At 37.7% G+C, this 26,414-nt stretch overlaps 1 protein-coding gene across 2 annotated transcripts in view; it reads right to left on the bottom strand.

The window, feature by feature from the left end:
* AFG1L (AFG1 like ATPase) overlaps positions 1 to 26,414 on the bottom strand; it is a 225,537-nt gene that overhangs the window by 24,271 nt on the left and 174,852 nt on the right. The window contains exons 9-11 of one of the 2 annotated variants that reach the window (XM_032858265.1): positions 9,632 to 9,702; positions 9,275 to 9,375; positions 2,509 to 2,638 (exon numbers count right to left, since the gene is read on the bottom strand). In XM_032858265.1, coding sequence (XP_032714156.1) covers positions 2,509 to 2,638; positions 9,275 to 9,375; positions 9,632 to 9,702 — 302 coding nt within the window. The remainder of the gene's footprint in view (positions 1 to 2,508; positions 2,639 to 9,274; positions 9,376 to 9,631; positions 9,703 to 26,414) is intronic. The other variant, XM_032858264.1, reaches the window with a different exon arrangement.

The following is a 26,414-nucleotide window of genomic DNA, read 5'->3' as shown; positions in this document are numbered from 1 at the left end:
ACAAGTTCTAATTTTTAAAAGCTAATGACCACTTCAATTTTTAAAATTTTAATTCATACTTCTTAATCATTGAGCAGGTAAATGACACGTTCCTCTCAAATCCCAAAGCAAATATTAAATATTAGTTTGTCCTACTTTCTTACAGAAGTGATCGTAAAGGGAACATGAGGAGTTGTATCTACTATTGAATCTGATCGTCAAAATAATTCTACTCCTAAGACAGAGGAACATGGGGAAGTTGCACAGTTCTCAGCACATTCATTGCTCCCTCGAGACACTCTGGGAATCCCTAGGGGCTTTCTCCCCATTACAGGGACCAGACACATTTTCATAGAAAATGAAAGCCAGCTTTCTCCCTCAGCAGGGAGCTGGGTCTAAGTCGTCAAAGGCTTGCAGAGTTTCAAATCTGCAGCCATACACTGCATCACCGAAGGAGCTGTTCTTGCCCTAGTTTGGGAACAGAAGGTAAGCAAGACCACTCGGCCTCACAATGGGCCCTGTAAGAGAAAACTCGTCATGTGAAGAAAGTAGGAAGGTGTTCTCTCAAGCCAGTTTTTCTTCATTCCTTTTGATGCTTCTCCCCCCACTCCCTACCTTTACATCATAGAAATGGTCACATCCCAAGCAGCTATAGTTTCCAAATTTCTAATCCAGCCTTCTTTTATGGGCATTTCTGTAAAGGTCTTTTTTCTTTCTCCCTTTAAACCAGCAAAATACAAAAAAAAAAATTAATAACAACTTATAACCCAATATATAGTTATTTCCCTGAAAGATATAAATCACCATCTATAATTAGTAAAAATTGATCCTTCAATTCAACCTCCAATCTTGCTTTATCTTGAAAAATGCAAATGACACATAAAAATGTTGTTTTAGCTTATTTAACAAAAATAATGGGTAATAGTAACAATGAACTAAATTCCTAGAATAAATAATGAATTACTACAATTCATTTTCAGCAAAACTTTGACTAAATTATAGGATGATAAAATAGTACATCCTACATTTCACAATTTGGTTGTTCAACTACAAAGAAAAATATTTTTACAAAAATATTTAAGGATTTTATTGGGTTTATCAAAATCCTCTTTTAATTAATAAATATTTCAATTATTTTCTTTTAAAGCTTTTATGGTATCATTATTCTTCATTTTTTTTTCATTCATCAGGTTGGCCAGTCTTCATTTGTCAGTGGCTTTGCATGGATAGGTTTACTTTTAACTACATTGTTATGATGGGATGTTTACTACCTCAGACAAGTACTGAATGACTGGCAAAAGACTTTGACTTGATCGGTGGGGCTAGGAACTAGTATTAAGCGATGAGAGATGTTTGAGGAAGGGCTACATTTTTAAGTGGTCAGTTCATTTGGGACTATTTTCTTGTTATGATAATTTTGCACGTTTTTCCTTTTTATAGAGAGAGAGAGCGTGAGTGTGCACAGGGGGAGGAAGGGCAGAGGAAGAGGGAGAGAGAATCTTAAGCAGACTCCACACCTAGTGCAGAGAGCCTGATGTGGGGCTTGATCTTAGGACCCTGAGAACATGACCTGAGCTGAAATCAAGAGTCAGACACTTAACCGACTAAGCCACCCAAGTGCCCCGATAATTTTGCATTTCTCTTCAACGTTATAACTGTGGCAATTCAGATACTGAATACTTGCATGAAGAAGACTCTTGAAATCATTCAGTTTTAGATATAACCTAAAATTTTTTTTAATAGAGATTTTATTTATTTGACACAGAGAGAGAAAGACAGCAAGAGAGGGTACACAAACAGGGGGAGTGGGAGAGGGAGAAGCAGGCTTCCCGCCGAGCAGGGAGCCTCATGCGGGGCTCAATCCCAGGACCCTGAGACCATGACCTAAGCCAAAGGCAGACACTTAACGACTGAGCCACCCAGGTGCCCCTTAAAATTCTTAATTATAATGACCTTCTGAGTCAGACTAAATAGTTCAGTAAATAAAAACCATTCAGGGTACCTGGGTGGGTCAATTGGTTAAGCATCTGCCTTCGGCTTGAGTCGTGATCTCAGGGTCCTGGGACTGAGTCCCACATTGGGCTCCCTGCTCAGCAGGAAGTCTGCTTCTCCCTCTACCCCTCTCCCCTCTCTCAAATAAATAAACAAAATCTTAAAAATCTTTAAAAAAAATTCAGTAAAGAAAAAAAAAACATTTCTAACCCCCAGTGAACAAAGCAGGACAGTCTCAGCTTTAGATGTCACAGTTTTCTGGAAGGCTCCTAAAGATTGAGGCTCATCCAACCACCACACCTGACACCACCATGAAACAAAACCTTTGGCAAGGAGTGAATGCGTTGACGGTCTGTAAAGATTATTTTTGAGCCGTGGCCCCTTCCAGGAAAAAATAATATATTTACAGTTTTATATATTAGATAGAAATTTGTCTATTAGTGCCATCATAGATAAAAGAAGGTTTTGACTGTAAGCCATTGATGTATGCCATTAAGCAAAACTAGAAAAGCCCAGATCATTCCCATCTTCGCATACCTCTCTCCTTCCCTGCTCCAAGGTTAACATCTAGCTTCTTGGTATCTCCGGGATTCTCTTTCTCTGCAAGTCTACAATTCAGTACTGTCATGCCCAGAAAAGCAGACCCAATTAGGAGAGTCCATAGTACCTGCATAATAATAAAGCACACACTGCGATGTATCAAGCATTATTCTAGGCACTTTATATGTATTACCTCATTTAATATCTACAATACATAGTCACTATTATTGTGCCCATTTTATAGGTGGAGAAACTGAGGTACTGACATGTTCAGTTACTTTCACAAGATCATATGGTTAGCAAGTGGCGGAACTGGGGCTTGAACTCCTTGGTAATCCAGAAATCAGACTGTGTGCTCTTCATTATTACACTCTATCTGAAAATGTTCTGGACAAGTTACATCAAATCTTCAGTTCTGGTTCGATCATGAAATACAATCAGATACTTTGTGAGCTCCCACGCCTGAAGGTGGCTGGGGAGCAGATATCCTCCAGTGAGAGAGCTCCCTCTGTGCTGAGACCCTTAGGACAGAACTGTCCAACTCATGTGGCCTGGCATAACCACGCCATCCAGTACTGTGTTACTGACCCCTGTGTTCTCCTGAAAGCTGGGAAGGCCCTATAGCTCCAGGCTAGTGACCTTAAGCCTTAGGCTTTCAGGTTTCCTTGACATGGTTGCTTGGCTTAAGTAGAGGGCAATGAAGAACTCAGAGATACTGTTATTTAAGTCAGTGGCTCTTAAAATACGGTTTTTAGATCTCTGGGGGTCCCTGAGACCCTTTCAGGGGTCCCTGAGGTCAAAACTTTCTATAATAATACTAGGATACTATAAAAGGTAAATAGTTTGCAGTAATGGTACAAAAGCAATGGTGGGTAAAACTGCTGACACTTAAGCATGAATCAAAGCAATGGCCCCAAACCATTTGTATTCTCCATCGTCCAGTTAAAAAAATAATAATAAATCCAGTTCTACTTAAAAACATCCTTAGAGAACCAGTAAGAAGGATTTTGTTAAATCTCAACCCTTGAGAACACATCTTTTTATTATTCTCTGTGGTGAAGGAAGTACACATAAAATACTTCTGCTATACACCAAATATAATGGTTGTCTTGAGGAAAAGCATTTGTGCGGTTGCTTGAGTTGCTAGCTGAACTAGCCACTTCTATCATGGAGCATCCTTTTTATTTGAAAGACTAAGTTACAGGTAAACTATAAGACATTTTCTTACAATGTTCCACAGATAGTTTCTTGAAAATGAACCAAGTAAGACTTCCACTTCAAGGAAAACAACTAAAAGTAATTCATTGTCAGTGATAAGATTTGAGCAAGTAAGGGAAAATTAGAATTTTGGAAAACTTGCTGCTGCCATCATGAACTTGACAGCCTTCCAATTTTTTTCTGATGAGACTGATGGTGATATTAAGGAATCTAATGCTTTGGATTAGATGTGCTAATCTGATCTAATCTAATCTAATGCTAGGATTAAATGTGGCAACATGTAGAAGATCTATATAATTCGGTCAACCAATATTTTCTAATAACCACTGCATAAAGATCCATTTAAAGCTCAAGAAGGAGGGGTTTCTGGGTGGCCTGGTCAGTTAAATGTCTGCTTTTGGCTCAGGTCATGATCTTGGGGTCTTGGGATTGAGTAATGAGTCAGGCTCCCTGCTGAGTGGGGAGTCCACTATCCCATCCCCTTTTGCTTCTTCCCCTGCTCACACACACTCTCTCTCAAATAAATACAAAATCTTTAAAAGAGAAGTAAAGTTAGATAGGAGGATATCCCTATCCTCTATTAAGCCAGATGTTAAAGTTAATGGAAGGGCACCTGGGTGGCTCAGTCAGTTAAGCATCTGCCTTTGGCTCAGGTTATGATCCCAGGGTCCTGGGACAGAGCTCCACATCAGGCTCCCTGCTTCTCCCTCTCCCTCTGCTTCTCCCCCTGGTTGTGCTCTTTTGCTTATGCTCTCTTTCTCAAATAAATAAAATCTTTTTTTTTTTCAAAGATTTCATTTATTTATTTGACAGAGATCACAAGTAGGCAGAGAAGCAGGCAGAGAGAGAGAGGGGAAAGAAGGCTCCATGCTGAGCAGAGAGCCCGATCCTGAGGATCGTGACCCGATCCTGAGATCATGACCCGAGCCAAAGGCAGATGCTTTAACCCACTGAGCCACCCAGGTGCCCCAATAAATAAAATCTTAAAAAAAAAAGATTTAAATAAAATCTTTTTTAAAAAAGAAGGATTAATGGATTTTAATAATGTATGTCAAAAATACACTGATACTGTCTCAGATTCTACACTGTAACTAAGAGTTTAAAATCTACTTCTTGTCAATTTTTTTTTTTAATTTAAGTAAGACTTTTTAAGGATAGTTTCAGGTTTACAGAAAAATTGAAAAGATAGTACAGAGTTTTCAAACACTTCCAAATCCAATTTCCCCTATTATTAACACCTTATGTTAGCATGCATATTTGTTACAATTAATAAACCAATATTGATATATACTATTAGCTGAAGTCCCTATTTGGTTCAGATTTCCTTACTTTTTTAAAAAAAATTTTAATAAACATATAATTTATTATTAGCACCAGGGGTACAGGTCTGTGAATCGCCAGGTTTATACACTTCACAGCACTCACCATAGCTCCTTACTTTTAATCTAAGGTCCTTTTTCTGTTCCATGATCCCATTAAGGATACCATATTACCTTTTAGTCATCATGGCTCTTAGGCTCCCCTCTGCTGTGACAGTTTCTCATAACTTTCGTTATTTTTGAAGATCCTGGTGGTTTTGGAGAGTACTGGCCAGTTATTCTACAAGAGAATGTCCCTCAGCTAGAATTTGCCTGATGCCTTTCTCATGATTAGACTGGAATTATGGGTAGTGGGAGACAGACCACAGAGGTCAAGTGCTATTTTCCTCACATCATATAAAGGGCATAGCTACCAACATGAGTCATTGCTGTTGATATGAATGTTGATCACACTTGTTTGAGATGGTGTTTATCAGGTTTCTCTAAAAGAAAGTTACTCTTCCCCCCCCTTCACATACTGTGCTCTTTGGAAGGAAGTTCTTATTGAATTTTCATGTAGCATCAAAAAAGAGCACCCACAATTATCTGATAAGGCTATTAAAATATTTTTCCCATTTCTAACTATACATCTTTACGAGACCAGATTTTCTTCTATACTTCAATCAACACATAATAGATTGAATGCAGAAGCAGAAAGGAGAATGTCCCTATCTTCTATTAAGCCAGATGTTAAAGAGCTTTACAAAAAATATAATGACACTCTTCTTTTTATTTTATTTTATTTTATTTTATTTATTTATTTGACAGAGATCACAAGTAGGCAGAGAGGCAGGCAGAGAGAGAGGAAGAGAAGCAGGCTCCCTGCTGAGCAGAGAGCCCGATGCGGGGCTCGATCCCAAAACCCTGGGATCATGACCTGAGCGAAGGCAGAGGTTTAACCCACTGAGCCACCCAGGCGCCCCTAATGTCACTCTTCTTAATGAATTATTTTCACTTTGGAAAATATTTTTCTCAAAAGTGATATTTATGCTAATTTGATAGGATGAATAGAATGGGTTTTATCATTGTTATTTTAAATCGATTATAAGTACTTAAAAATTTTCTCAGTTTTAATTTCTAATACATAAAGTAAATATCAAGAGGGATAACCTACATAAACAAAAGCTCTTTGGGTTCCTCAATAATTTTTAAGAGTGTGAAGGGGTTCTGAAACCAAACAGTTTGAGAACCACTTGCTTTAGGGTTAAGTTTTTGTAGACCAGAAATGAAAGAACACTGTTCAAAGAAAGTGAGCCAAAACCGAATTCTAAAGGCTTAATGAGTAAACTGACTATACCTAAATTTTCCTTATTGAAAAATGTAATTTTTACACCTGCAGAAAATTGTTTCCTCAACTGATAACTGTGCTCACAAGTAACTATTTGCAAGAGTAGTTTGTTATTTGTGTCTTAAAAATAATGACAGGTAGCCAGGTGTGTTTGTAAAAAGTCTAAGCAGAAAAATGTATCAGTTGATGCATATGCATGGGTATACACATGTTCACTGTCAACTTCTTGTTTATTAGTTTTTTTCTTCTTTGGTTATTAGTATTCAAGGAATGGAGATCCATCAGATATGTGTTTTGGTTTGGCCTTACCTTTTTTCCATTAATATTGATTATATCAAAATAGTTCATATGTGTTAGACATAACTGTATCTAACAGTATCTCTCGGGGAATTGTTAAAAAACATTTTGCTTCTCCATCTCTATTTTATGCTTTATTTCTTTTCACGTATTCCAAATGAAACCACCGGTTGGGAACTACTTCTGGTTTGTGTCCCGTGCTTGGTACACTCTCAGTCAATACTAAAGGATGAATAGCTTTTATCTCTACTATTTGGCCAAGAGTCAAGGCTGATGGTGTCTGGATGCCAACAGTGGTGATTAGCATCAGGGAATAAGGGCATTAATCACCAGAACTGAGGCAGCCCAGGAATCTCCCTGGCCTTTCACCTTCCCAGCAGCGAAACCATGCCTGCAGCATTGCCCATCTGTGTGTGCCAGTTTCCCAAATACGCTGAGCTTGGGCAACACCATGTCCAAATAAGGCAGTGGGCCTGGCTAAAGCATAGGGGACAGGTATGGCAGAAGCGAGATGAAGAGGAGTTTAGTAGACAGTGGGTCAGATCCTTACAGGGAGGATGTGAATCCAATGTCAAAAATTATCCCTAAATCTTTCTGTCCTCTCTTTTCATCCTCACTGTCCTCATCCACTCTTAAGTTAAACATTCATAACCTTGGTGTTGAAAGGCATCTTGAGAGTTATCTTAGACACCTGTTCAACCAGCCCTGAATCCTCCCTACAAACTCTAGTCTTTTAGCTGCCTTGCAAGGCCAATTTGCAGGATGCAGTTAGAATGGCGTGAGAAGGAATTCAGGACACATGCCTTTAAATGTAAAATTTCGACACACGTATCTGGACCCAGCCTGCTTCACATGGGCCCCGAGAATTATATAAAAAGGGTAGAACAAAATCTTTTGATTGACCTATACCATAATTTAATTTAAAAAGGTAAAATATACACTAGCAACCTTTTGCCTGAATTTATTTAATTGTTCTGAAACTTTATAAATAAAGGAAAAAGAATTCTTGTAACAATCTTCTTCCCCACCACCTCCCCAGAGTAGGCTATGAAGACCTGGGCCCATGAATAGTGGTCTTTTCCTAACAGTTAAGTGTCTCCTGAAATAATAAACACATAAAAAATAAAAATACTCAGTGTCTGCTCCAAGAGACCATCTTTGCCCAAGATACAACAGGTCTATCCTTCCCCTTTCCTCATGAGGTCCCCTTCCATGGAAGAAAGAGGAGCTTCATCTTTTCAATACACAAGATTTTTCTCAAGTTTATTTCTCAAGCAAAGTAAGTAAAACTTAAGTGGAAGCCTTAGCAGAATTTCGAATAGAGATGATAGGTTACAGGGACCTCGACAAAACTGACCCCACAGAAATGCGAAGAAGGGTCCATATTACCCAAGATGAATTTCCCTACTACCAGGGATGACATTTTTGTCCTGTCAGAGGATCTTAGTTGATCTTAAACCTTATCGATCTGAAGTGGTTTATTTCTCTAATAACAACTGCAGACTGGATTCATCTCTCTGGTTTAAAGATTACAAATCTAAACTAGTTCTAAGTAAGTAAGTCATTAGCTTTTGAGAAAAGTACTCACAAAATGGCTGGCAGTTATAAATAAAGACTTTCTCTTCCCCCTCACTGAAAAATGATTCTTTTTTAGTTATCTTAAAACCTGAAATAAGTCAGAGACCACTTACAGGACGATTAAGAAATTACGCTAAAAGTTATATTTAATTTGTCTCAAGATTTATAGTCAATAAATATGTTGACTATCCACTGAGTAACGAGAATTCCTGAGCTTTTTTAAAAGACAGAATTCGGGGTGCCTGCGTGGCTCAGTGGGTTAAAGCCTCTGCCTTCAGCTCAGGTCATGATCCTAGGGTCCTGGGATCGAGCCCTGCATCAGGCTCTCTGCTCGGCAGGGAGCCTGCTTCCCCCTTTCTCTCTGTCTGCCTCTCTGCCTACTTGTGATCTCTGTCTGTGAAATAAATAAATAAAATCTTAAAAAAAAAAAAAAGACAGAATTCATATCAATACTGAATTTGCAACAAGGTCTTTCTCATTTATATGAATGTACGCGTTATATATATTTCTTTCCTCTGTTGAGTATATTATTATATAATACAGATGTCACGGTTACAGAAATTCACTTTGTCGCCCAAATAGATCAGAAACAGCAATCACAGGTGGGCAATGAGTACGAGGCCTAGGAATTCTCTCACGTCATACTTTCTTGGATCATGGTAGTATTACTTCGTTTTCCTTGCCCCACATACTAACCTCCCCTCAGTTTAAAAAAAACTTAATTCTCTTCTGTGTGACTTTCACAAAACATCCCTCAAACTGGTTTCTGTTCTGCTTCCAGCAACAGTTGACAGTCCTCTCTGTATTTCCAGTTTTGCTTTAGCATCCTTCTAAGTGCAAATTTCGAGCCAAGGCCCATAAAAGGCACATGACATATACGGACGAGTATTTCCCTTCATGAGACTGTTAAATGAGTTCCAAGTCTGTGAACAGTCTTTTAAAATGTGAAACAGGCAGAGAGGAAAATATGAAGTATTTTAACATGTGAAAAGGCCAATGAGTCTGGATGTGTCTGGATACTTACTCTCTCACACAGCTCTTCAAATGTGCAGTCGGCAACAGTTCCACAGGCTTTATTCAGCCGCAGCTCTCTGCCTTGCACTTTTAGAATCCTTGGTCTAGTTACTATGGGAACATGAACAAAGACTCAATCTTGTCTGGATAATTACTATAAAATTCATCTCTTACAGATAGGAAATGCATAGCTTGATGAATAATAGCACATGATTCAACACATAAATTAGACAAAATGCTGATACAATGACTGCCACTTGAGTGTGGCATCAACCCATATACAGCAATGGAACTTATTAATTGGTCAGTGGAGATTGGGCATTGTGTTCTAAATGTATTCTCTTTCAAGAGAAATTAACTTACGTACAATCATTTTGTTTCTGAGCCAGCTCATCAAACAACTTATCCATGACAGCCTCCACATCAGCTTCACTTGTGCTACAGTGAAAAGAATAATAGAATATGAAATTAATAACACTCCAAGCCACATCAAACAGCTGTCTCAGCCTGCTTAGCTTTTTGCCCATAAAAAAAGAGAACAGGATGTTATGCTCTAAATACAAACATTAGATTTCGAATACACTTAAAAGCAGAGAATATTAACTCTCAGGTAGATGATTCGGCCTTATTTGCATACACTGAAAGACTTCTGTGCTTCTGGCTGTTTCCAGTAATGAGACGATACAGGCAGAGTAAATCCATTAATACTATGTGTACACAATGAGAAGAAAGGCTTCTGGCTCTCTCTTGCATGCAAAACAAGAGCAAATAGACAAGGCAGTCAAGCATCCAGCAAAGTATCCTTTGAAATCTCTACTGAGAGGGTACATGTGAAATTAAATATTGAAGCTGCTTAAAAAAAAAAAAAAATCAAGTCAAGCCACTGACTGAGAGGATCAAACATCCAGAATTAAATTACCAGCTTCGAAATACCGAGTTGATCTGCACATCAATAACTTTATCGGACTTGGAGTACAGGGACAATTATAGACCACACAGTTTCTTTCCAAAGTGTCCTCGTCAGAAATTCAGGAAAACTCTCTCCTTCTGCAATGCCTACCGCTGCAGCTCCTACGAAGTTAGCCTCATCAAAGAATCCTTTGTATTCTAATTACAAATCACCATATGGCTTAGGGAACCCACAAATACTAATGTGATAACACTATGCCCTTTCTTCTTAGCACTTTTTTTTCAAGAGGGGTTTGTAAATTAACTGTCAATAAGATAAAATAACTGGCAGAAGAAATAAATGCTGTTAAAAAAGAACTTCAAATGTAAATGTAAGTTTTCTTCAACTCTACATACAAACTTTAAAATGATGACCTGCCAATATGCTTAATTTTGATATACAAATCACTCATATCTAGGGGTGGAAGCTAATAAACTCAATTCTGGACATTCATCTTAATGGAGTCTCTTTGAAAACCAAGATGACAAATCATTTTTTCTTTAAGTTCAAACAAAACCAAACTCATTTCTCCCTTGAGATAATTACCAGGTGGCATGCATTTAACACACAAGCACCTAATTCTTCAACTGTTGTACAGCAAATGCATTTAAAATGCAGGATAGCACACGGTCACTATGAGGGGTTTGGAAATGTCACCTTCCAAGTGATAACCATTCCACCTCAAAGAATCTTAAAAACATCATCTGCAATGTTAACTTTGCAGGGGAAATTCTATTTGACTTAGGGAAAGCCTTGTATGACATTTGAATAGGGTAGTATTACAATAATAAAATGACACTACAGAAAGTGATCATAGAGACAAAAAAAGAATTTTTTTAAAAGATTTTATTTATGTATTTGACAGACAGAGATCACAAGTAGGCAGAGAGGCAGGCAGAGGGCAGGGGTGGGGGGGGTGTGGGGGAGCAGGCTCCCTGCTGAGCAGAGAGCCCAACTCAGGGCTCTATCCCAGGACCCTGAGATCATGACCTGAGCTGAAGGCAGAGGCTTTAACCCACTGAGCCACCCAGGCACCCTAGACAAAAAACAATTTTAAAGGTACGAAGAAATCACACAAGCCAATGTAAATGTCAGGACCATACCAAGCACATGTATGTTTACGTGGCTTTGCCAATATTATTCTTGGGAATTTATTTGAAATTGTCTCCACCTTGTAATGGTGGTGTAAACATACACAACTATTGGAGAACCAAAGGTACTAAAATTTTTAAGGGATATAAAACAGAAGGAGCAAAGTCAGCCACCCAGCTTATCTGCTGGCTTTCAGAAAGTTAACTTCTCCTTCGGATAGGCATGTTACCCGACAGAGGGGGAGAAATTAATTCTGAAAAATAACTAAGACAGAACACAGTTATATTTCTAAAAGCATATTTGGTGAACAAACAAAAGCTTACGAACATCCTCAATGGTGATTTCCCCTTTACACTGTGCTCTAATATACTATAAAATTAAAATGTGGCTCACAAGTTAGGCCACACCTTCTACATCATCTATGTAATTACTATATATGATTTCACTTATAGTGAGATTATATGTGAAATGGCCTAATTATTTTACTATAGTAAAAAATTCTAAATGGGGCCTCTGGGTGGCTCAGTCGATCTAGCATCTGACTGGGTTTTGGCTCAGGTCATGATCTCAGGATCATGAGTTTGAGCCCCATGTGGAGCTCTACACTGAGCATGGAGTCTGCTTAAGATTCTCTTTCTTGGGATGCCTGGGTGGCTCAGTCAGTTAAGCGGCTGCCTTCAGCTCGGGTCATGATCCCAGTGTCCTGGGATGGAGTCCCACATTGGGCTCGCTGCATGGCGGGGAGGCCTGCTTCTCCCTCTGCCTCTGCCTGCCACTCTGCCTGCCTGTGTACTCTCCTGCTGACAAATAAATAAAAAAATAAAATCTTAAAAAAAAAAAAAAAAGATTCTCTTTCTCTCTTCCTCTGCCCCTCCACCAGCGCACACTCTCTCTCAAAAAGAAATAGATAAATAAATACAATTCTATTAAATTATCATAAAAAGTTACCCAGAAGTTACAAGATGCAAAATAAAAACTTTTACTGGTGTTAAATGGACTAAAAAGAAATATTTGCAAAAGTAGTTTATGTAACCTACAACTGAACAGTCTGTTATCCATCTAAGCCAAATTGTACTTGACCTCTGGAAGTAAGTTCTATTGACCAATTGAAGGGCAGAAACCTCAGCTTCATATTGTCTTAAAAGTGGGAGGGGCTAGAGTGTGTCTTGATTTTATTAACTATATCTCTGTATTGACATGAGATAAGATGAGGATGCTATGAAAGAAATCCTTACAAGAAATGAACTTATTCATAATCCCTTAACCGATACTTCACAAGAAAACACTAGACTTTTCACACTCTACTCAGACAGATTTCCCTACTTAAGGGGATGCATCAATCAGAGCTCATGAACTTTTCTGAAGGATGAGAATTAGGAAAGTGAAAGGAGAAATTAAAATTTACCTGTCCATATTAGCTTAAAAGATTCAGATTTTTACTCATTACCCAGGTTTGTATCTGGTTTAAACATCTTTGAGTACGTTTTGTAATTCTACTTAAAAATGTAGATGATTCTGAACGATTTCCCTGTGTCACACAGGGATTAACAAAAAGCTGTAGTATATAAGCAACTAGTATGCAACAGTTCACCTATATCACCCCGCCTTCCCATGCAGTATTTGCTATTATCCCATTTTTACAGAAGAGAAAACTGAGACTCAGAGAATTAAGCCGTCACTTATCTAAGATCTGAATATAGAAAAATTTTAAATTGCTGAACAACAAAGTATTATAAATAAAATATATAGGCATATCAAACAGTAGCAACATGTATGGCATTTATTATCAATGTATTAAAAATTAATACAATGTTAATAACACAAATAGAAAAACTGACAAAGGTTCTGAAAAGAAAAACTACATTTAAAAATAGCTCGATGAAAAAAAAATAAAAATAAAAATAGCTTGATGGCCAAGAAGCCATCATGTAAAACCATTCATTCACTAGTGATAACAAATGCAAAGTAAAAACATGCAATACTATTCTTTTATCTAAACTGGCAGAGATGAGGAAAATCTAGACCAAGCGTACTTAAGGGGAAAAGAGAGCCTCTTCACATACTACTGGGAGGGGTATAAAATCGGTACAAGATTTCAGGGCAACTGAATAATATGTGACAAAAACATTTAAAACATGCATACCACATCACCCAGCTGTTCCGCTCATAAGGATTTCACCTATGGAAATAACAACGGTTAACAACTACAAGGATGTTCGTTGTGACACTTCTAACATCAAAAAAGTGAGAAAAAAAAAAAAAAACCCTAATGTCCCACAATGGGGACTAAGAAGTACATTTGAATATACTCACACAATGAAACATTATGCAGTTTTTGAGTATGACTCTTCCCTCTTGTCCTGGAACTGCAGTTAAGGTCCAAAGTTGATGGCTAGAAGTGCTTAGTGGCCCCAAGTTTCTAAAGAGAACCACCAGTGTGCCACTAATGGCTGGATCTAGACTCCTGCCCCCATGGTTAAATCATGAAGAGAACCAGCCCTATTCCAAATGCCACCCCCTCCTCCTTCACCAGCCCCTCCTCTTTACCACACCACACTGTCTTCCTAAAAGGAGAAAAGGAATCAGGAGTCTTTATGTCTAGTATCTGTGATAAGAGCCTTTCTCTCCCCTTCTTCCCCTTAGGACTTTTTCTTCAGGTTGATTTCTAGTTCCATAGTGTCGTGGTCAGAAAAGATGCATGGTATGACTTCAACCTTTTTGAAATTTTTGAGGCTTGTTTTGATCACCTAATATGTGATTTATTCTGGAGAATGTTCCACGTGCACTTGAAAAGAATGTGTATCTGCTGTTTTAGGATGGAATGTCCCGAATATATCCATTAGATTCATCTGGTCCAGGGTGTCATTTGAAGCCACTTTTTCCTTGTTGGTTTTATGTTTAGATGATCTGTATATTGACGTAAGTGCTTTCCCCTTAGGAGAGAAGAGGGTGATTTACCTTCCCCCAAAGACAAGTGATGGGAGGGAAGGGTTCTCTATACAAGTCACCTGGAAAGATTAGGGGAGTCTGAAAAAAAAAAAAAAAAGAATCTGGCATTGTTGTCTTTAATTGGATGAGTAGAACCTTGGTAGATTGAGAAATCAGAAGGTGGGAGGTAGGGTGCTAAGCCAACATGAAGCAAGTCAGTTCTCACTAAAAATCCTCCAAAGGTTTAGCACTGCTAGATATACTTGAAGTTATAGGTGAGGGGGGACAGGCTGTAAATGGGGGGTTCACTGGAAAATAAGACAACAGCAGTTCTTTTGATGCCCTGCCCTTAACAGCAAGAGTCCTGAACACCTCCCCCACTCCAGCTGAAACTGGTAAGTTCATCATCTGGGTCAATTTTAACAATGAAGAAAGGGGGAGAGACACCATACTGAAATCCTACATATTAAATAAACAGTGAAACCAACAGTCCCTCCCTCTTCAGTACCCAGAACCCTACCAGCCAAAGTTCTACCGTAGGAAGTAGAAAGATTGAAGGAAACACTCTGGAGGACCCTGAATAGCCAAAAGAAAGACTTGCAGATACTGACATCTGGGGTCTCTTCAATGGAAAATCTGACCTGCCACACCATCCACCACTCTCCAGTGAAGCCTACCATCAGCAAAACCCTATCCATGCACACGGAATTTCTAATCAGCTTTTTAATGCTTCAATCTTGTGAATGGACAACCAAGTATCTCTAGGAATTTAAAGAAAGCCCGTAAGATATAAAATAAGGATGAAAAGAGGTAGAAAAAGAGGATCTTGGAGGAAACAAAGACAAATACACTCTAATACACCTAAAGAGAAGAAGATATTATGTGCATAAACAAAGAAGGATGCTATAAACTAAAAGAACAATTAGTGCATAAGAGAGAGCTCTAAATATGACTGTTAAATAAATTCAGGAAAAGAATTCGAAGAAAAAGTTGAAGTAATCTTTCAGAAAATAGAACAAAAAGAACAAAAACTAGAAAACAGAAGGGAAAATAGAAGAATGAGAAAATACATCCAGAAGGTCCAAAATCCAACCAGGAGAAGCTCCGAAGACTATGGAGAAAAAAAATAAAAGGAGCAGCAATGAAAAAACTAAATTCTGAGATTAATTAATTAATTTAATTAATTAAATTCTAAAATCAATTTTTCGAAGTTGCCTAGAACTGAAGAGCACGACTATCTACAGTGAAGGAGTCCAGGGGACACCCGCGACAAAGAATGGGAGAAAAGGTTCCATTCCAAGGCACATTAGCAGGAAACTTAAGAAACCAGGAATAAAGAAGGAATATCCTAGAAGCTTCAAGAGGAATAACAGGTTACATATAAAAGGTCAAGAAACTGATTTGTATCCATGCTCATGAAACTTTGCATCTGTAATAATGGAAGCACAAAGAGAACGGTAAGCGTCTAAACTTCCTAACGGGAAGTTATTGTCAAACGAACCATGCCAGGTCAAACTATCAAACAAGCAAAATAAAGACATTTTTGGGCAGGTGAATTCTCCGAAAAAGCTATTTCCCATCCAGCCTTCTTCATAAGATACTAGGTGGGTTGGGCTCTCTCAGAATAGGGAGAAGAGTTCTGGGTCTAGTAGGACCTAATAAGCTCTACCTGCCATTGGCCCTCCTGCCTATGGCAGCTGTTACGAACAGACAAAATACAAAAACAGGTGACCTGAAGGTACTGGGCAGTGAACAGAACTGAAGAGAGTGGACACTTGAGAGAAGCGAAAAACGGGGTGAATTACCCATTTTACAGCTTTCAGACTGAAGACAATCAAGTCAGGACTGCTCAGGGCAACTCCAACTCCAACAGAAAACCTGCAGTCCTGGCTTGAAGAACCAAAGGCCAGCTGGGGGTAACCACACAGGTGGGAAATCCAGGGGAATCCCCACAATTGTTTCCAAAGTCCCGGAAGATACTAATCTTGAAAATTCCTGAAATCGTAAGTTATTCTGTATATCACAATACTAATAAACAGTGAATCACTTTTCTATTACGGGGTTATACTAAAAGCTTCAGCAGTTTTCTATGGAAAAAAAGGCATAAAAATAAATTCATGGCTCATCACTATTACAAATCAATATACTATGACATATTTCTATACTATGTATATTGTGATATATTTCAATAAGATAAAAATGATCTCTACCAGATACATTTTTGATAGTAGTAAATATTAACATTACTAACATAACAAAACATATTAACACTAACACAAAATATATGCAAGATAAAATTATTTTAAAATTTAAGTACCTCCAATATTTAATATAGAAAAGTTATTTTTCAAATTAAAGGTTTTTTAAAACACAGCATAATTATCATATCTGATAGTCCTGATCTCTGCTGGTTGACAACTATTCCAGATACAAGAAAATGTCATTTGGCATAGACATTGATCAAATCATTAAGAGTGTATCCTAAATCATTTTCAAGTTGGGCATTAGGGTACATACTGCTTTATATAAACTCATTTCTCTTATTAACATGTGTCTGGCTTTGTTTACTCACTACTATCTACCCAAAGGCCCTATCCCCAAACACAGTCTCACTGGGGATTTGGACTTCACCTATGAATTTTGGGGGAATATAATTCAGTCCTTAATAATGAGCCTTGGGGCGCCTGGGTGGCTCAGTGGGTTAAAGCCTCTGCCTTCGGCTCCGGTCATGATCCCAGGGTCCTGGGATGGAGCCCTGCATCGGGCTCTCTGCTCAGTGGGGAGCCTGCTTCCCCCTCTCTCTCTCTGCCTTCCTCTCTGCCGACTTGTGATCTCTGTCAAATAAATAAATAAAATTTTTTAAAAAAATAATGAGCCTTTGCGTAGTTTACAATTCAGGGTTACTATGTATAGGGCTATGTGAACATCCTAGCACATGCCTTTTATATACATGTCTGGTGGGTGTATAACTAGGAGCCGAATTACTGCTCATAGGGTATACCAATGTTCAGCTTAGTAAATACTGCCAAACAATTTTCCCAAGTGGTGGTAGCAGTTTACTCTCTTACCGGCATGTACAAAAAATTCTACTTGTTCCACATCCTTGCCTACACTTCCTTTTTCCATTTCTTCCATTTTAGTAATTTTAGTGGACATATTATGAATGATTTTAAGGTTAGTTGCCTCAAATTATTTTTAGAAATGCGTGGGGCACAAAAATACAAATATAATTAACACAACAGTTAATCCAGAAGCATTTTCTTAGTAAGATGCCATTATGATAGACATAAAATTTAAAAACCACTCTTAAAAACACTAAGATCTCTTGACATTTTTAAGTAGGAAATTTCAAGAACATAACATTATTGCAAAATTTTCAGCTGCAGAAAATGACTTTAACCTCAAAATAGGAAAAGAATTTAAAAATGGAGGAAAAACCGGAGTAATGGGAATGAGACTACAACTCTAGGGCCCTACTAGTCAGTTTTCCAGGGAAACAATTAAAAAAGGCAGCAACATTACCTTATACTAAAAATCTATAGTCAAAAATACAACCATGCCTGCGAAGCTCCAAAGGAGGACCAGGGTCAGATGGTTTTAAAGAAAAATCAAGTGTTTGGGACACAAGACCCACGGTTGGCAACAGGCATATTCAGAAATGAAAGGTACAGAAAACACTCAAAGATATCAATCATACAAAATATAAACAGCGATTATTAAGTTAGAAACATAATTTAAAATTATTCCAGCCTAACTAGAAGTCAAGAGCAGTTGCATGGGAAAGCTGCAGCCTAAAGACGGCGCTAAATTAAGTGGGTTTTTTTTTTTCAGTGTAGAAGGGAAGCTAAATTCAGAGCTTTCTTTCAGGGCTACAAGAATATCATGTCACATAGCGAGGAAGAAAATGTTCTGTTCAGCGTTGTGTAGTTCAATGTTAACCACAAAGTGGCATATGTTAAGAAAGAGTGCCTTGGGGAGCATCAGTATGATCAGGAGAAAATACAGGAATTCAGCTCAGAGGCTATGAACAGTAGCCCCTTGCCTCTAGGAGAACAGAAACATAAGCTCCTACAACGGAGTAGGGATAAAGAATTTAAGTGACTTCCTTCGATTCTGGGTCATTCCCCCACTAGTGCAGTGCTACTGTGTGGCAGTGTTTGGGGCGGATAAAATGTGAAACAGAAAATCTGCCCACCAATAATCAAAAGTAAGAGAATTAAAGTCATTTCTGAAGAAAAAGTAAAGTCACTCTTTCCAAATGGTTTTTGTTCGGGGGATGGAGGGGATGGGGTCCAAGAGGAGTGCAGACTATTTTTCTTTGTTCTGTAATGCCCTGGTAAAATACACCCATTTCACTGCTTCTGTCTCTTTTTGCTAAGCTCAGAAACTGCAGGGGATAGGCAGGTTTCTAATTTCTGTTAAGTAGTACCACTGTGTCTTTAAGTCAGAAAAGCCCTGGAATCAACCACTGTTTCGTTGCCAGGAAATTTGGCATCAACTCCTACAGGAAACCTGTGAGTACAGTACACTGGATTAAAAGCCTGATTGCTTTTGGAAGTATGAGAATCATGCTTTATTTCTCCATATTAAATTAGTAAACAGAGAGGAAAGTAATCAGTCATTCCAATTTTAAGAAAATTTCTATAGCTGAAATCAGGCACTCAACAAAAAACTTAGACGGAGAAATAGAACATGTCCAAAAAAAGACCTTATTATTGTTGGATCATTTGAAATTCTCAACAAAAATCCCAAAAGAAGTGGAGGTTTCTAGAAGAGGGTCACACATGAATTTAAATGGAAATTAATTTCTTCAAGAACCTCCCACTTCATTAGGATTGACTCAGAGGAACAGAATGCTACCCACACTTTGCCCCTTTATCCCCTTTTTAAAATCAACAGCTTGTTAGGGTATCAACAAGTAGAATAGGGTTGGCTTTCCTTGGTCCCTCTCTCTCCATGTTCTCTATTCCAGAGAGCCAAAGTTGATTCAACGAGGGAGAAATTTCCCCTTCCTCTTAGAGTTCTTGTGCCAAACTGCCCTGGCAGGGAGCCCTCTCACTCTACTGATTCCTTGTGCATTCATGCTGTACAGCTCTTTGTGCTCTTACCAAACATAATCTGGGGCTGGAGGCAGGTCTAAGATTAAGTTGGTTTATATTTGCCTTAATATAAAACAGACTTGGTTGCATTTCAAATCCTGTAGGTTTGTTTTACATAACGGAATCAGTTGTTAGAATGGATTTGGTCCTACTATTTATCTTCTCAATCATTCAAAGGCTTAATTGACTGCTCAGAGATCTATTTCAATCTCTAAATTTCCCACCGTTCTCAGTCACCTGGAGAGTAACTTACCTGGTTCCATTAATCTTGACCTGTGTATAATGCAGAAAGTGGGACCTAGCTCCTTTTGCTCTCAAATTCCAGACCTTCACTCCCTCTTTTCAGCCCCAAACTCCATATAAAATTTCTACCGAATCTAAATATAGCATTTCCACCCCCCACCTAATAAGTCAGTGGTGGAACATGCAGAATTACAACTTGGTAGATACAATAATATTTCCTTTTCATAAACTTTTTAAAAAGCTAGAATGGACTGAAGATTATGAAAATAAATAAATAAAAATGAGAAGGAGGCTAGAGAGTAAGAAGCTCTGACTCCTTTGCAGAAGAAGAGAATCGTCCCATCCACCTTGGAAAGAGAGGCCAAGGGAGTTTTAATGGCTAAAAAAGTACACAGCAAGGAACTAAAGATCTTGGGCATTTGCCAGATCAGCTTTTATAATGTTGAAGATTGACCTTTATTTATAAATTTATAAATGACCTTTATTTCAAATGTGATCTATTTGAAGATGAAATAAAAGATAAGAAGAATTCTAAGGAAACCTAAAAACTTTATTCTGTACTTTTATATGTATAAGCACACATATCATTTACTCACATACATATTGGGTATTCGCTTATTTACACCCTATTAGATGATTAGAGCCGTGCTGCTGAATACTTTGTCAGTGTGTTCAGTGGGAAATGGTGGGCCAGCTCTATTCTGGTCCTTGTCTGGCCTGCTGGAAATAAACACTGTGATATGCTATTGTCAAATGACTGCTCGATAAAGGAATGGAAGATAAAAGGTCTGCTGAGCTGACTGATGGAGTCTGAGAGTAAAGTCCATACAAGATGAACTTCTTTGGCTGCTGTTATGAATTCTTAGGCAGTATTTCAAATACTTCAAACTCTTGAAATTATTAATTCAGTACTCCCTAAGTTAAGACAGGATTAATAAATTTTTTAATGTGCACCTGAATTAGGTCAAATATACAATTTTGTGATTTTTAACAGACATGATAAACAGCCTACCCGACTTTGCCCTACAAGATATAAAGAGAAAGTTGTTGTTTATTAATGTAAAATTGTAAGTTTGTAATGTCACAGTGCCTTACTCATTCATAAACTATCAATAGGCATTCTTATAAGAAAGATACTGTGCATCTGCTTTTGCGAAGCAACTATACTTTTCCACCATAGAGCCCAGGGCGCTTGTGGCTCAGTCAATGGTTAAGCATCTGTCTTTGGCTCAGGTCAGGACCCCAAGGGTCCTGGGATCGAGCTCTGCGTCAGGCTCCCTGCTCAGTGGGGAGTCTGTGTCTTCCTCTGCCTCTCACCCTGCTATCTTATGCTCTCTCTTATTCTCTCTCGGTCTCAAAGAAATAACTAAAATCTTTAAAAAAAAAAAAAAAGCAGAGGTTGTTTGACTGAATAAAAAAGCAAGCTCCAACAATACATTGTCCATAGGAGATATTCTTCAGGGTCCAAGATACAACGAGGGTGAAAGTAAAGGACAAGAAGAAAGACATATTAACACAAATAGCAACCACTACTAACATCAGACAATACAGACTTTAAGATAAAAAATGTGATTAGGGATTAAAAGGGATTTTTCATAATGATAAAGTTTCAATCCATCAGGATAATATAGCAACTACAAACATAGGCCCCTAACAACAGAGTCCCAAAATACATGAGGCAAAAACTGATATAAATGAAGACAGAAACAATAACAGTTGGAGACTTCGATAACCAACTCTTTCTTATGATTTTATTTTTAAGTAATCTCTATACCCAAAGTGGGGTTTGAACTTACAACCCAAAGATCAAGAGTCACATGGTCTGCCAACTGAGGCAGCCTGGTAGCCCCCAACTTTCAGTAAGGTTAAATAACTAGGTCAAAAGACCAAAAGGCCATATAAAACTTGGACTATACACTAACTAGACCTAACAGACATCTATATAAATACTCCACCCAATAATAGCAGAATACACATTATTCTCAATTGTACATGGAACATTCTCTTTTCTTTGTTCTCTCTTTTTAAAAGATTTTATTTTTATTTATTTACTTGACAGACAGAGATCACAAGTAGGCAGAGAGGCAGGCAGAGAGAGAGGAGGAGGAAGCAGACTCCCTGCTGAGCAGAGAGCCTGATGCAGGACTCGATCCCAGGACCCTGAGATCATGACCTGAGCCGAAGGCAGAGGCTTAACCCACTGAGCCACCCAGGTGCTCATGGAACATTCTCAAGGAAAGATCATATCCTAGGGTCATAAAGCAAGCCTTAATAATTAAAAAGGATTAAATTATATGAAGTCTGTTCTTAATCACAATGGAATGAAATTAGAAATTAATACCAGAAAGGTATTTTGGAAATTCACAAACATATGAAAATTAAACATACTCCTAAATGACCAATAGGTAAAAGAAAGAAAGAAAAAAGAAAGAAAGAAAACAAAAGAAAATTAGAAAATATTTTCAGGTAACAAAAATGAAGACACAACAAACCAAAACTTATGCGACACAGTTAAAGTAGTGCTTAGAAGAAAACGTATAACTTTGAATACCTACATTTTTTAAAAAAGAAGAAAGGGAGTCCGAGTGGCTCAGCTGGTTAAGCAACTAACTTTGGCTTAGGTCATGATCCCGGAGTCCTAGGATGGAGTCCCGCATCGGGCTCCCAGCTCTGCGGGGAGTCTGCTTCTCCCTCTGACCTCTCCCTCTCATGCTCTCTCTCACTCTCTTTCTCTCGCTCTCAAATAAATAAATTAATTGATTAAATTTAAAAGGAAGAAAAATCTCAAACCAATAACCTAGCCTTCCACCATCAGATTCTGTACAAAGAAGAAAAACTAAACCTAAAATAGGTGGAAGGAGGGAAATAATAAAGATTGGAGGGGAAAACAATGAAATAGGGAATAGAAAAATAAAACAGCAAATTATTTTTTAAAGTTGGTTCTTTGAAAAAGTGAACAAAATTGACAAATCTTTACCTAGACAGACGAAGAAAGAGTGAAGACAAAAATTATCAAAATCAGGAATGGCAGAAAGAATATTATAAATAAAAAAGATTATAGGGGAATACAATTAACAATTATATACCAGCAAATTAGATCACCTAAATGAAATGGACAAGCTCCTAGAAAGATACAAACTACCAAGAAAATCTAAATAGAAGAGGGAACACTCTCCAATTCATTCTATTAAGCAAGTATTACCTTGATAGCAAAACCTGACAACGACATGAAATCCCTCATGACTATAAACACAAAAATCCTTAACAAAAGAATAGCAAACGAAATCAAGCAACATATTAAAAGGATTATATACCATGACCAAATGGGATTTATCCCAGAAATAACTTAAAATCCAAAAATTAATTAATGAAATATACCTTATCAATAGAATGGATAAGAAAAACATGATCATCTCAATAGACACAGAAAATGCACTTGTCCAAATCCATCACCCTTTCATGATAAAAATACTCAGTAACTAACAATAGAAGGGAAAGTCCAATATAATAAAAGGCATCTGTGAAAAACCCAGAGATAACATCATAATTGATGGTTAAAGAATAAAGTCTTCCCTACTTAAGGTCAGCAACAAGACAAGGGTGTCCATTCTATAATAGAATATACCACTTCTATTTAGCATTATACCAGATGTTCTATGCAAGTAAATCAGACAAGGAAAGTATAAAAAGCATCCAGACTGGGGAGGGAAAAAAGCATCCAGGCTGGAAAGGAAGGACTAAACTATCTCCATTTGCAGAAGAAATGATCTTTCTTATATTTAGAAAGACCTAGGGAATTAGAAACTATCAGGAACTATAAGAAACTATTAGAACAAATAAACAATGTCAGCAAGGTTGCAGGCTACAAGATCAATATGCAAAAATCACTTGCATTTCTACATAGTAGCAATAAAGAAACCAGAAGTGAAATCAGAAAAACAATTCCACTTAACACCAGCTTTAAAAAGAATAAAATATTTATGAATAAAACAAACAAAAAGAATTATAAAACTTTATACATTGAAGACTATAAAACACTGTTGAAAGGAATTACAAAAGACCAAAATAAATTAAAAGATAGCTGCTAAGGGTTGAACTGTGTCCTCAAAAAACACCTAACCTCCAATATTTGTGAATGTGACCTTATTTTGAAATAGGATCTTTGCAGATATAATCAAGATGAGGTCATACTAGTTTAGGACAGTCTCTAATGCAATGACTGGTATCCTTATATGAAGAGGAAATATAGAAACAAAGACACATAGGGAGAATGGCATATGAAGATAGAGGCAGAGATTGGAGTGATGCACCTACAAGCCGAGGAATCACCAGAAGCTACAGGAAAAGCATGGAACAGATTCTCTTTCAGAGTACCCAGTGGGAACCAACCTGCTAACATCTTGATTTTGGACTGCTAGCCTCAAGAACAATGATAGAACAAGTTTCTGCTATTCCAAGACACTCAGTTTGTGGCACTTTGTATGGTAGCCCTAAGAAACTAGTAAAATACTTCACGTGGATGAATCAGAATGTTTGATACTGTATTTCCCAATGTGATTTACAGATTCAATACAATCCTTATAAAAATTCTAGCTGGCTTTGTGTTGTAGAAATTGACAAGAGGATTGTAATATTCTTATGGAAATTCAAAGAATACAGAGTAAGTCAAACAATTTGGGAAGAAAAAAAAAGAAGACTTCTTGATTTCAAAACTTACTACAAAGCTATAGCAATCAAGACAGGATGACACTGACATAAAGACAGACAAACAGATTGACGGGATATAATTGAGACCAGAAATAAACCCTTATATTTACAGTCAATTAATTTTCAACAATGGTATTGCTATAATTCAATACAGAAAGAATAGTCTTTTGAACAAATGATGCTGGGACTACTAGATATCCACATGCAAAAGAATGAAGATAGACCACTATATCACATCACATAGAAAAATTAACTCAAAATTAATCAAATACCTAAATATAAGAGCTAAAACTGTAACACTATAGATGAAAACATAGGTATAAATATTCACAACCTTGCATTAGACGATGGTTTCTTAAATAGGACACCAAAAGTTTGATAATGAAAGAAAAAAATAAATTGGACAACATCAGAATTAAAGCTTGGGTGCTTCAAAGGACATCATCAACAAAAATAAAAAGATAAACCACAGAATATGGAAAATATACGACAGGGGATCTATATCTAGAACGTATGAAGAACGCTTAAGATCCAGTAATGACACAATTTTAAAATGGGCAAAGTATCTGAATAGACTTTTCTCCTGAGAAGATCCACAATGGTCAACAAGCAAATGAAACAATACTCAATGTCATGACCCATCAGAGAAATGCAAATGGAAACCATAATGAGATACCATTTGACATTAGCTAGGATTGTATCTGGGTTGGAATGTTACCCCAAAAAGATATGAAGTCCTAAGTCCAAGCACCTCAACATGTGCCCTTATTTGTAAATAGGGTCTTTATAGATGTAACTGGTAAAGTGGGAGAGCGCTTAATCCCATATGATCAAGACCCTTATGAGGAGACGCAGAGCAGGACCATGCGACAATAAAGGCCGAGACTGGATCGACTCATTTGCAAGTCGAGGAACACCACATACTGACGACAAACAACAGAAATGAGAAGAAGTAAGGGCAAGATTCTCTCTAGAGGTTTCAGAGGAGGCAAGGCCCTGCTGAAAACTTGATTTTGGATTTTTTGCCTCCAGAACTGCAAGTCAATACATTTCTGGTGTTTTAAGCCACCAAGATCATGGTACTTTGTAACAACATCTCTAGGAAACTAAGGCTACAATAACAGAGGTAAGGACAAGCAATGTCACAGATGTGAAGAAACTGGAGCCATCATACACTACTAATGGAGATATAAAATGGTACAGCTGCTTTGGAAAACAGTCTGGAAGTTCTTCAAAAGACTAAATGTAGAACTAACCACACCCAGAAATTCCACTTCTAAGTCTACACGAATGTTCACAGCAGCATTATTTACAATAGCCAAAAAGCAGATACAACGCAAATGTCCATCTGCTAATGAGTGGACAAATAAAAGTTCTAGGGGGTATAGCTCAGTGGTAGAGCATTTGACTGCAAATAAAAGTTCTATATTTAACGGGATATTGTTTGGCAATAATAATATGAATCCTAAAAAAATTATGCTAAGTGAAGGAAGGCAATCACAAGGAACACCTCTTACATGATTCCATTGAAATGAAATATTCAGAATGGGTAAATACAGAGAGGAAGAAAGTAGATTAGTGGTTGCCTGGGCTGGTCGATGGTTGGCTGAGTGATAAAAACATTCCACAGTAGACTGGTTCTGGTTGCATAATTCCGTGAATATACTAAAAGTCATTAACTATACACTTTAAACGGGTGAACTATATGGCATGTGAATTCTATTTCAATAAAGCTATTAAAAAATAAGTATAATATCCTTATCACACCTAACAAAGCTACCACTAATTCTTCAATGTCATGACATACGCAGTTAGTGTGTGAATGTCTCTGATTGTCGTTTCATATTGTTTTTATTTTTGCTTTTGTCCTTACAGTTTGTTTGATTCAGGATCTAAGTAAGGTCCACACACAGAAATTGGTTGCTAAGTTCCTTAAGTCTCTTTTAATCTATAGGTTCTCTCTCTTCTTTTATTTGTTCAAGAAGCAAGTTATTTATGTCATTAAGAAAATATGCAGTCTTGGGGCGCCTGGGTGGCTCGGTGGGTTGAAGCCTCTGCCTTCAGCTCGGGTCATGATCCCAGAGTCCTGGGATCGAGCCCCGCATCGGGCTCTCTGCTCGGTGCAGAGCCTG

Source organism: Lontra canadensis, unplaced genomic scaffold, assembly GCF_010015895.1.
Source record: "Lontra canadensis isolate GAN:19392208 unplaced genomic scaffold, GSC_riverotter_1.0 scaffold14, whole genome shotgun sequence".
Classification (NCBI taxonomy): domain Eukaryota; kingdom Metazoa; phylum Chordata; class Mammalia; order Carnivora; family Mustelidae; genus Lontra; species Lontra canadensis.
Note: the sequence above shows the minus strand (reverse complement) of the source record. Positions and strands in the feature narration are given on the sequence as shown.